The sequence below is a fragment of the Solenopsis invicta genome, chromosome 2, assembly GCF_016802725.1.
Source record: "Solenopsis invicta isolate M01_SB chromosome 2, UNIL_Sinv_3.0, whole genome shotgun sequence".
Classification (NCBI taxonomy): Eukaryota; Metazoa; Arthropoda; class Insecta; order Hymenoptera; family Formicidae; genus Solenopsis; species Solenopsis invicta.
Genome location: NC_052665.1, coordinates 22,402,126 through 22,415,537, shown reverse-complemented (window position 1 = coordinate 22,415,537; position 13,412 = coordinate 22,402,126). Strand labels below are relative to the sequence as shown.

General features: G+C 32.8%; 1 protein-coding gene across 2 annotated transcripts in view; it reads right to left on the bottom strand.

The window, feature by feature from the left end:
• Positions 1 to 6,821: 6,821 nt before the first annotated feature.
• The window catches only part of LOC105204990 (WD repeat-containing protein 26), a 55,541-nt gene continuing 48,950 nt past the window's right edge, over positions 6,822 to 13,412 (bottom strand). The window contains exon 11 of one of the 2 annotated variants that reach the window (XM_026140046.2): positions 6,822 to 7,959. In XM_026140046.2, the coding sequence (XP_025995831.1) occupies positions 7,904 to 7,959 (56 nt within the window). In that variant the 3' untranslated portion in view covers positions 6,822 to 7,903. The remainder of the gene's footprint in view (positions 7,960 to 13,412) is intronic. The other variant, XM_026140047.2, reaches the window with a different exon arrangement.

The following is a 13,412-nucleotide window of genomic DNA, read 5'->3' as shown; positions in this document are numbered from 1 at the left end:
GCCTTATAACCAATAAAAAACTCATTATCTATGAGATTTCATCTAAAAAATTCCGTTCTGCTATTATGAATGTGATCTATAATTTATCCCGTTCACTAAAGAGGAACGAATAAGAGAATTAATATTCCAGTCTTGAGGCTTTCGTAGCCATTGATATCGTTAACCGAGAGGGTTTCCGGAAGGGAGCTCAGTATCGGAGCTCTCAGCCCTGATGATGCAAGCTGCAATGTTTGCAAAACGTCGGCAAAGTGCCCAAGACGCACATGGCATCAATTCGGAAACCCTCTCGGTTAAGAGAATTAAAATGTTTGAATATTGTAACAATTAATAATAGATATCATTACTTTGTACACACTAATAACAACGGTGGCTTATAGAAAGGCTTTTTTATATTTATAATTTTTTGATTAAATCGATAAGTTTTAAAAATATAAATAAATAAAAATAAATATGAAACATAAATAAATAAAAATTTGAAAAAAGGTAAAAACTTTTGCATTCTTTACATGTAATATTTTTTACGAAGTATATATTATACCCTTAAGTATTATAACCTGAAAGAATTTTGTTTTTATTTATTAATATCAGTTATAAATTTTTACACAAAAATAGAAGGTTTATATTAGTCACAGGCGGTTTTTGATGCCGAATAATAATTTTTAATTTTTACAATTTCCAACTCAAACTGCGTGCCGCATATTCGTCAGACTTAAAACACAGTCATGGAACCAAAATAGTAATATTAATACCTTTAGATGCATATATAATATCCCCCCTCTACAAAATAAAAACTGTCAAGTATTTTATTGCAAAAAAATCAGCCAGGTTCAAATCTCCTGGATCTCTTGAATTTCATGCGGGCGTCCTACCACTTCGACCACCAAGGTACATGCCTCGGTAGAACGCCCGCACAGAACTCGGGAGATTTAGGTTTGAACCCTAGCTGAAGTGTTATTTTTTTCCGGAGAAAGGGGGGAGATATTATATATGCTTCTAAAAGCGTTAATATTACTGTTATGGCTTTATGACTGTATTTCAAATCCGACAAATATGCAGCGCGCAGTTTGAATTAAAAATTGTAAAAATTAAAAATTATTATTCGGCATCAAGAATCGCTGTGACTGACATAGGCCTTCTATTTTTATGTTTTAATTTCGCCAGTTTCATATAACTTATTATTGTTTATAACTTTAATCAATATTGTTTGTTTTTAATTTTTTTAAAACTCCTATTTGAATTTATAAAAAATAAATATACAACTTCTATAATAGTAAAAACTTTTTAAAGGATCAACTAGAAGTATACTAAATTTTTTTTCGATTTTTATATAATCAGGAAAAATAAAAGAAGTTACTCTGTTTTTTAAAATTTCTTATTGCAAACGGTAAGGTCAAAATTCTATCCCGATAAAGGGTTAAAAGGCAGAAAACAAAAATAAATTTCATTAAATCTTTACAAGCACAGAAAATTTAATTCTTCAAAAAAAATTACGGTTGGTTTCAAATAATCGTTTATAATTATATAATTGGTCAAAAAATTAGGGGATTACTTTTCCTTAGAAATTTTGTCATTTTTTAAACTGTAATTATTTAGCTAATAATTAAAGTAAAAATAAATAAAAGAGTTTTACAAATTTTCTACTATAAAGTGTTTTAGTACAATTTTATTCAGATCATTACACAAAGATGTGGTCAGCTTCGAATAAGAACGTATTTAAGATATCAAAAATCTGGAAATTTACAGTTCTCCGTCGCCTAACAAAAAAATTAGTGAACATAATCATTAATATCATCTCTCAAATACGGAATTTGTCCTTTTAAATAAAAAAAAAAACTTTGATCTACATCTATTATTTAGTAAAATATCGCAATTTGAAGTATCCCTGTTTTTTATGATTTCTACACGATATCACCGGCATTTGCGTAACCCGATATGCACCACGGGAAGCTGATCGATCAAATTTTGAACATTGCGCGCGCGCGCGCGCGCGTGTGTGTGTGTGTGTGTGTGTGTGTGTGTGTAATGACATGTACATGTATGTATATGTAGAAATTTTTTTTTAATAAAATGTGTTGTCACTACTTCAACGTATTACGTTGCGCAATATTAATTTTATGTTGATGCACTTTTTTTATACCAGATTAAGAAATTTCATTCCAAATTTAACACAGTACCTCTTCTAAATTTACCAAAGTAATACAAGATAATACAACAAAGAGATGGCAACATTTCTTATTAAAAAAAATTCTACATACACATACACACACGTTATCATAGACATATACGCACGTACGCACGCACGTGCGCACATATGATATGTAAAATCCGACCAAGTAACCTGTCCGTGGTACACATCGGCGGTTATACAAATGTTGGCGGTTTTGTATTAAAATCATAAAAAAAACAAAAGATATCCCGGGTGGAAATGTGTCTGGGCGATCAAAATTTTTGTATTGGGCCCCGTGGGGAATGTCGTGGCATGCCAGTATCGAAAATCTAGCCGGGCGCTGCCTAGTATGTCATTTAGGCGCTAGACAGAATTGTGCGGGTGTGCCAAGATGGAAAAATCAGCCGGGGGCTAGCTAGCGCCCGGCCAGTGAGGCAGGATCATGGTAGTCATATTTTAATGTATCTAATATTATTAAATAATATATAAGAAAAATGTAAAATAATTCAACATTTCGTAAAGGTATTCGACACTCAAGCTATTATCGTGGCCTGTATCTAACTATCAACCCCGTTGCACGTACAGCCGTTGCATGTAGTTTGAGTTGGCCACAGCTACAGTCTCCTATTGTACCTAATTTGTATTGTACATTGCACATTGCACCGACTGTATATGGGACTTCTTTTGAGTCTTCAGGCGCAGATTCGCAGCCCTCGACATTAGGGCTGCGTTTTGTTAGGATGCTTTTTATGTTTACAGCGCTCACTTCATCTTTGTTGTTTATCAAATGTTAAACAAAGAACAAATAATACTCACAGCGTGTGAGCGTCCAAACGGAACGCAGCGGTGACTACAAACAGTTGCGTGTCACTTGGCAACTGGAATCGACAGAGTAACGTTACGAGCTTTAGTTTGTTTTGTGATTACAAGTTGCACCTTAACGTGAAATTTGGCGATTGTGTGATAATTCTTGAAATCTGGGGCTACACCGCATAGCGAATCAGGGCCTAGATAGTTTTCCAATATTGGGGCTGGCCATTATAGCCGTTACCGCCCAGTATAGTCCCAGGCTAGCCTTCCATCATAGCGCCCACATTAACTTGTGGAAAACTAGCCGAGGCCCATACAGCGCCAAGTCGTAATTTCCACCCGGGATTTTAAACTGCAATATCTAAAATTTTGGAAGTTATTATTATTGGTCTTTTTCATAATATACAATAATAAATACAAAAACTCATGACAAACAGCAATTCAATGTTACATACTAGCTCATATATCGAAATAATGGATGTAGAGCAAAAACTTTTTTTATTTGAAAGAATAAATTCCGTACTTTCAAATGGTATTAATGATTAGATTCATCAATTTTTTAATTAGATAGTGAAGAACTACAATTTTTTAAGATTTTAAATATCTCAAATATATCCTTATTCAAAGCCAATTACATCTTTGAGTAATAAATTGAATAAAACCTAAAGTATAGTAGAGTTTTGCTCTGTAAAACACATTTTAAATTAATTTTTGCGTTAATTATTAACTGAGTAATCATAGTTTAAAAATGGGCAAAAATTTTCTGAGGAAAAGCGATTCCCTAATTTCTTGAGTAGTGTATATTATGTTATATAAATTATAATTTAATATAAAAATACATATTTTTTATAACATAATTAAAAGCAAAATTAAAAGTTTGTTTTTATACGTTTAGTAAAAAGGGAAAGATCAATATTTGATCGTAACGCATTTTTTCATCCTTATTATACAATTAATATGTATATTAATCTATGAAAGTTTAAATTTTGGAAGTTATTATTATTATTGCTCTTTTTCATAATATTACACAATAATAAATACAAAAACTCATGACAAACGGCAATTCAATGTTACACAGTAGCTCATATATCTAATTAAAAATATATGTTAGGCTAATATAAAAATGTGAATTAAAATGAACTGAAATTCAGATATGTATACACGCGAATGAGATTTGTAGGATATTTTTATAGAACGTTTATAGTTTTATAGCTCGTTACCACGTCATCATACACAAGTTCTACAGAATTCTATCGAGTTAAGAATTAAAAAGTTTTAAATTACGCAAGAAATTGTATCGATTTTTCGATTAGATTGTAAAGTGCTAAGGCACCAGAGGTAAATGTAAATAATAATAGTGATTGACACTACGTTACGTTTCTATCAACATTAAGATCATTAACTGCAGAAGTTTTCTTTGCGTGTAAATATGTTGAATAATAACACATATTTTGTAAAGATATTTATTCTATGTTTCTCGATAGTCTCAGACTTCTCGTTCTCGTTTAATTTCGGAGAAAAAAATAAATTAATCTTTTTTGGATGCACTCATCCCGTTAATTGCCATTACATAATATTCATTACAACTTTAAAAATTATATTGTCGGACTGAAAAAATAAATTGTCTTATTGTATCTTTTTTTTTAATTTTCTCTTATCATATAATTTTTATAAATTATTTTCATAAACACAAATAGACAATAATCAGTATAATGATTAGAGCAGTGATCTGAAAACAAATATTTAATTTTATTAAATATTATAATGTCATCATATTATTAAGGTATCACGCACACGCGCGCGCGCGCGCGCGTGTGTGTGTGTGTGTGTGTACAGGGTGTTTCAGAATAACCTTATGTCCTTGAAAAGACATTCCTGAGGTTATTCTAAAACAACTTTTTCTTTGGCAAAAACTTGTCCGAAGCATAGTTTTTAAATAATAAAAGGAAATAGTTAGCCAATAACTGGGCGCGTATAGCAGTGAGACAGGGCCGGCTCAACTCACCGTTCGATATGGACGATTACGTAAGGCAATCGCAGTGACAAGCTGACAGCTTTCCTCAACACTGCTTTCCTCTCTTCCCCCTCTCTCTTATTCTCTCTCAAAACTTTTATCACATTCTCATTCTCATTTTTTTCTTATTTATTTATCAATTCATACACTAACACTGAAATAATGCTAGAATTAAAAACAATATTTAATTATTTGACGCCTTGCTTTTAATAATTCTGTACGTGTAAAACAGGCATGGCACACAAATTATAGCTCGAGCTTCTCCGCTTCCCCTTCCACACGCGCGAGTCACGTGCACATACTGTAGCATAGTAGGGATCGAGAGCGGTCGTATGGAGGGGATAGGTGGATCGCGGAGTCAGAAGGAAAGACGAGAAGAAGCAACCGTGCGAAGAGGGAGCATGTTCTCCTCCTCGCATGCTTCGTGGGCGCCCACGGGGCCATGCCTGGTGTAAAAAAATATTGTTTTTAAGCCAAAAATATGGGCGATTTAAAATGGTGAATAAAAAATAAAAATGCAGAGTGAGAAAGAAAGAAAAAGAGATGAATTTGATCAAATTTGAACGTGTATACTCACTTATCATTTTGCACAGCAATCAGCCTTTATCTTCGCAAAGACAAAATATCCATATTAAACTCGATATTTTTTTCTTTTCTTCTTAAATCACATCCGTCCGGAATAACCGTGAAATCTTCGAGTTCATGGTCACAGGCATAACACACGGGAGCAACAGTATTTTTAATTTTTAGTTATCGCTTTTTGAACGTCAATCACGCAGTGATACCGCGACTAATAAAATTAGTCGACTGCTCGCTCGTGAAGCAAAGAGGATATAACCTAACCCAACCTCTTTGTTGCAAACACGTGTCGTGTGTTTGTCGTGTAAACACGTGTTTCTTTCTTTGAGTAATTCTCACGCGTGATTAGTAGTGACTAATAGTAATTGACGATAGTGATTTGTATAAAGTGATTAGTAATTATCGATCAAGACAATGATTGCAGTGAATGTGACAAGTGATGTGATTTAAGAAGAGGAAAATCTTGAGTTTAATATGTGTTCTTGAGTTTAAAGGATGTTCTGTCTTCGATAAGATAAAGCTGATTGCTGTGCAGGATGATATGTGAGTATACACGTTCAAATTTGATCAAACCTCTCTCTCTCTCTTTCACTTTGCATTTTTATTTTTTATTCACGCATTTGAAATATGATTTTGACTTAAAAAAAATATTTTTTTACTCGTACAAAATTATTAAAAAGATGTCAAATAATTAAATATTGTTTTTAATTCTAGCATTATTTTAATGCATGAACTGATAAATAATTAAGAAAAAAATGAGAATGAGATAAAGGTTTTGAGAGAGAATGAAAGAGAGGAGGAAGGGAGGAAAAGCAGTGTTCGAGTTGTCTGCTTATCTCTGCGATCGCCTTACGTAATCGCCCATATTGAACGGTGAGTTGCGCCGGCCCTGTTTCACCGCTATATGCGCCGGTTATTGGATAACTGTTTCCTTTTATTATTTAAAAACTATGCTTTAGACAAGTTTTTGCCAAAGGAAAAGTTGTTTCAGAATAACCTCAGGAATATGTCTCTTCAAGGACATAAAGTTATTCTGAATCACCCTGTATATGTATGTATGTATAATACCTACATATACATATATACATACACACACGCACACGCGGCGTGCGTGCGTGTGTGTGTATGTGTGTTTATGTATATAATTTCTGTATTATATAATTATAAACAATGAAAAAGGTAGCATCTTACACATGGCAGTTAATAAGACGAGTTCAACACTTGTAATTGTACGTTCATCACTTTCGATTGTTTTAATCACACGTGAATAAATTAGTTTTCACTTCAAAAACATTTTTTATAATTCAGTGTTAGATGCTTTACTGTGAAGTTATAATCTAATGATATACATGGACCGGACAATTTTTCTTGTACAAATAATGATTCTAATTAAAAATTGATGTATAATTGTGCCTTCATAAATGCCTAAACAATAAAGCCATCTCACACACATCGCTCTCTAATCTCTACTGTTTGTTGTGCTGCCACGACCGCAACAAAACTGCTTCTACATCAAATGTTCTAGAATTTTTGTTCCGATCCACAAGATCCAGTGATTCCTTACGATATCATAATATTTAAAAATTTATAGTCTTTCTCTAAGAAAGACGAGAAAATTACGGTATAATATCGAAGATAATGCTCGAGACATCGTGATCGACAAACGTCTTAAAATAAAACTCTAGATCTGAAACTGTTATGTACAATATTTATTGATACAATTATAGTCAAATTTGACAAAATTCCTGTCAAAACATATTTTCTACGATACTGTCCCAATACGTGGATGCACTCCATATTTCCTCGTTTACATAATTTGTATCTTTACACACACCGATCCTAAGACGGAATTTTTCTTTTTATTCTCTACTCTGTCGTATGACCTACTTTAATATCGTATTATGCTGTGTCACATATTTTTAGATTATTAGCTCCAACGTTAAATCATTCAAAGATTTTAATCGAGATAACACAACAGATACTACATATGGATATATAAAATATACTTAAAGAGACTATGAATCAAAAAGAAAGTATACACGAATGTGATATAATTACGCTCGATGATTGATTTTGGTTTTAATAATTGCAGGCGATTTAGCAGTTGTTGCTAAACATATAGATTCTTCCCCTTTCCCCCTTCTCTCTGTTACCTCTGTACACAGTAGATAGTTAAGATTGACAAGAGGTATAAGAGAAGTAACTGCTACAGAAGGCAGTAAAATGTCAGTACGACAATCAACGGGACAGCATGACAGTCAAATGTCAGTGTGACAGTCTTTTGAACACCATGAGGTCATGGGAACACTGAGAACTGGCCGCGTTGTAGTTCGCTACGATACCATCTCGTGCCAACCGCTGCTATTTGAAGAGTTGGTTTCGAGTGAAACTGTGAAAAGAATAAGAAGTATGAGAGAGAAAGGAAGAAATGCGAGAGATTGCGTATTAACATGACACATTGGACTGAATTTAGTGAATTTCTTATTTGCTCATACAGCATTATTTGCTGCGAAAAGTCTTTAGAAATGTTTCAATCTTTCGCATTTCGTGCAATAATTCTGAAAGAATTTTGTAAAATGTCATATGAAATGTTACAACAAAAATGTTTCTAAAATCTTATAATTTTAGAAACAATTAAAATGTTGTAATGTTTTCATCACATGGAATAAATTAAAAAATATCTAAGCAGAACAAAAAGCTATCTTGATATCAAAATAACTAGGTATGTGCTGGAAATCTGATAAGTATTCGGTATCTGACTTATCCGGTTTTTTTATTACTATTCGGATAACTGAGTATCGTTAGTATTTGGCAATATATCTGACCATTATTTTATTTTAAAAGTTTACACCATAAATGTAAGATTCGAGATTCAAAATTTTCTAGAAATAAACTTTTATTACATATTATTAAATAAACTTTTATTACATAAAACGTGTTAAAATAACACGTTTAAATATCTCCAATTTTAATATACTAAACTGGCAATTTAAATTAACACATCAATGTGTGTTGAGTATTAAGCCATTCACATGATATGACAAATATAGATGACTGACATAACTGGAGTTGGCGTACAGTATTTTTTCAATATTAGTGTATGTACATTAGTCATTTTCTCTGTAAGGATTTATCATTAACTCTTTGCTATACGAAAAAGTGGAAGGACTTTCGAAAGTTAATAGAATTACAAGAAGGGTTAATGAGAGTCAAGATGCTGATGTTGGTGCGTATATTCTTTTTTGAGTTTATTCCAAATGGATTCAGTACGTTTCGACTCTGTTTCGAGTCATCTTCAGCAATAAAATCAAGGTCAGAAAGCCTCCATTTCACATGGCCCAATAAGATATAAGACCAAGCCATGTGAAGTGAAGGCTTTCTGACCTTGATTTTATTGCTGAAGATGACTCGAAACAGAGTCGAAACGTACTGAATCCATTTGGAATAAACTCAAAAAAGAATATACGCACCAACATCAGCGTCTTGATTCTCATTAGCCCTTCTTGTAATTCTTTGCTATACGATATAGCTCTGGGAGCTATAACTATCAACCAAGTTTGTTTTACCAATAAATCAATTGTCTCACGTATTCCTTTAGCATGTTTGGTATTACTGGATTGTTACAAGTTTCCTCTAATAAATAAATCAATTTTTAAAACCATATTTTAAATCAGTTAGTGCTTGCAACAAAATGCACATTTCGGGCTAAAGTCTGAGAAGATACCTTACCGCCTACTCTCTCCCCACTACTGCTCGAGGCTCAGCGGCCAAACCGCCGATTGCACGCAAAGCGCTATGGCCTCAGGGACGTGCCCATCTCGTCAGAAATATGCTGGATACCCCTTCAGCTAAACCATTATTAGAGCATTTATCAAAATAATTTATTTTCATACTTAAACATTAAATTTTCTAAAGACTTTGTTAGATGGCGAACTTGATTAAATGGCGCGATGATGTATGGATGTGAATGGAGATAGAGTGAAACTGAGTATGAGTGTTTGTAGTATAGGGACTGTCCCGATTGCGCACATAAACTATCGGACACAAGAGCATTTCCCAATCGGACACGGACCCGATCGGACACAGTAATGATCGGACACACATCGGAAATGCTCTTGTGTCCGATAGTTTATGTGCGCAATCGGGCCTCACTCGTAGTATATTAGGAAGTATTGGAAAGTAAAGAGGCACGAACTAGAGAGGTAAGAAGGTAGAGAAGACGGGTAATTGGAGGCGGATGTAGGGGAAAAAGAATTGAGAAGATATTGTAAGACATAGGTGGAAGGAACAGGAATAGGTTAGAGCGGACAATGAGGGGGGAGAATCCGGAAGGGCCGGTAAGGTAGGAATTAAACATGGAAGGTAAGGAAAACAAAAAGGGCAAAGAGAAAGAGTGTTAGGAGAATAGGTTAGAGGAATAAAAGGTTAAAAATAAAGGCAGAAACAACTATAGGAAAGAAAAGACGATAGATAATGCAAGAAATCAGGCAGAATGATTTATGGAGAATGAGTGACATATTGTAAATGAAAGAAGAAGGAATGAATGAAAGAAAAGGAGATTGGAAGGAATGTATAGAAATACAAAGACGGTGAGAAGAGTGATATTATAGGAAAGAAATAGCGAAAGGAAATTAGAATGTAAGGTAGGAAATAGGACCAGGTATAGACATAAGTATAGAGATAGATATTGTAAAAGTAAACGTAAAGGAAATGGAAATGTAAAGGTATAGTTGAATTGCATAAGTAATTGGTTAATTAAGAATCCTGGATGACTTGGTATGTGAAGAAGGAGACCAAGGAAACTCAGATCACCGGCCGTTGGAAATTGAGGTTACAAAGCATAAAGGATGGAGAAAGAGGTACAGGAGATTGAGGTTATGAAGCATAAAGGATAGAGGAAAAGATACAGGCAAAAAAAAAAGAAAAAAAAAAGGAAATAGAATAAATATATAGGATAAGGAGGCGACAGAGGTGTAAGCAGAAAGGAAAGAGAAACCGGAATTTTAGTAAGAAAAAAAAGAGGCTGTTGGATTGTTAAAGGAGAAAGAGAAATGGAGCCGGATCTTTTGCCTTTGGAGACTGTGCTTACAGAGGTTGAAGAAAGATTGTATGGAATAAGACAGCAGAGGTAGATGCAGAGGGGACGGAAGTGCGCCGTGGATCTCCTCTGCAGCAACAAGTTCACACTGTGGGTAATTCTTGTCACGTTGTATTGGAACAATTCCATAATTTCTGCATTTCTGCGTAGAGATAATAAGTAATCTCTGGAAGGCTGAGTAAAAAGGAGGCTATAAGAATTATTAAATATATTTGGTATAAGAAACAGAAAAGAGAAGAGAGAGGAGAGAAAAGAAAGATGAAAGAAGAATCGAGAAGAAGAAAAGGAGGAACCAAGGAATGGAGGTACAAAGAAAGAAGAATGTGAGGATACGCGAAAGAAGAATGTAAATTAGGAGTTAAGATGGAAACAGAATTAGGCATAGGTATAGGTATAGATATAGGAATGTGTGCGGTGTGTTGCTAGAGTTCGTTCGGGACAGACTTGCTGTACATGGTACGGTGTTTGTTTGCCTGGGCGGACTGTTGCGCCGTGATGTACCAAGGATGGGTTATAGAATAAGTATAGGGAGTTAGCACCGCGAGCGCGTGGAAAAGAAAGAGAAATGCGTATAAAGAGTAGGAACAAAGATAGGCTAATATGGAATGGAACAAGGTATGGATGGATGCGTGAGTTAAGGATAAAGATTGTAAACCAAGTCCCTTTATGGCTTTTTTGTAAGCTAAAGTTAATAAATATCATTAAATTTTCTAAAATTATAAACAAATAAAAAAGTCAAGACTCCTCTAAATGACAATTCAAAATAGACAAAACGAACTTGAGAGCTGTGCTGGATGTTGTACGCAAAAACAAAAATAATCATCAAAATAAATGAAGTAAACGTTTCGATTAACCTTTAATAAACGGTCTTCTTTAGTAGAAATCTTAGAATTTATAACAACAAATAATTAAATAATTAAATTACAAATCTTATCATAAACTTAACGCATCGAACTTATTAAGAAGGAAGTATGTTTGGATACAAAAATAGATTCTAATAAAAATAAAAAATGTAGGAAACAATGATACATGATCTTGATAACGCATTGTAACATCCGTGTGAATTGAAAAATTATAAATAAATAAGGGAGTCAAGGCTCTTCTGAATAACAATTCCAAATAAAAAAAACGAACTTAAGAGCTGTGCTGGGTGTTGTGCGCAAAAATCAAAATAATTATTAAAATGAAGTAAATGTTTTGATCTTTAATAAACGGCTTCTTCAGTACAAATCTTAGAATCTACAACAACAAATAATTAAATAATTAAATTATAAATCTTATAAACTTAACGCATCAAATTTATTAAGAAGAAAACATGTTTGGATACTAAAATAGATTCTAATAAAAGTAAAAAATTTAGGAAACGATGATACATGATCTTGATAACGCATTGTAACACTCGTGTAAATTGAAAAATTATAAACAAATAAGGTGGTCAAGGCTCTTCTGAATGACAATTCAAAATAGAAAAAACAAGCTTAAGAGCTGTGCTGGGTGTTGTGCACAAAAATCAAAATAATTATTAAAATAAATAAAGTAAACGTTTTGATCTTTAATAAACGGCTTCTTCAGTACAAATCTTAGAATCTACAACAACAAATAATTAAATAATTAAATTACAAATCTTATAAACTTAACGCATCTAATTTATTAAAAAGGAAACACGTTTGGATACCAAAATAAATTCTAATAAAAGTAAAAAATTTAGAAAACTATGATACATGATCTTGATAACGCATTGTAACGCCCGCATTAATTAAAAAATTATAGTTTTGGGCACAACACCCAGCACGGCTCTCAAACTCGTTTTGTCTATTTTGAATTAAATTTTCTATTATTAATGTATTATATGTATTCCTCGTAATAGTATAATTGTAACAATATTTAATAATTATAATGTGTTAATAGTTTCCCATATCACCCATAAGGTACTATTGTTTTTTCTTTCATGTTGGTTCCCCAGTAAGCCTATTCCAATAAAGAAGACGAGAAAATATGGCATGGCAAAACAGTAAAATTCTATATTGCAAAATATATATTTTATGTCGTTTTTATGTTGTTTGTACGATTGTACTAAAGATAGCATATATCCACAGAGATATTGAAGGAACTAGTTCGCATAATAATTCTTGCTGAGGCGCACTAATTCTTCCTATCTCTGGTAGCTATACTATCTTTGTTACATCATGCAAACAACACAAAAAAGAAAATTAACATTTTTATGCAAATTGGTTACTATTTTTTTCTTTTTTTTTAATTTTTCGTTTATTTCAAATATAATATGTATATACTTTACAATATAGAATTTTGCTTTCCTGTCGAGCCATATTTGCTTATCTTCTTTTTTAATGGAATAGGCCTACAGGAAAAGTGATTAAAAGAATGCATTAACAATAGTACCTCATAAGTGATTATGGAATGATATTGTAAACACTGTATAATTATTATATATTCTTACAATTATATTATTACACAAAACACATAATACATTAATAATAGAAAATTTAATAGTAAAGAGATATTTTGACCGTTACTGTATCAATACAAATTGAACAAGAATGCCTTCAACGGTCACAACTAGATCTTCGTGGTTGTATTGTTTGTGTGATTTTATATACTTTACTCAAATTCAATAAACTGCGTGCCAAATTAATTTTTAGTCATAACAGTTCTAAATTGAACAAGATTAAGTAATATCACGAATTATTAAATTGAGATTAATATTACCCCCCCCCCCCTGAAAA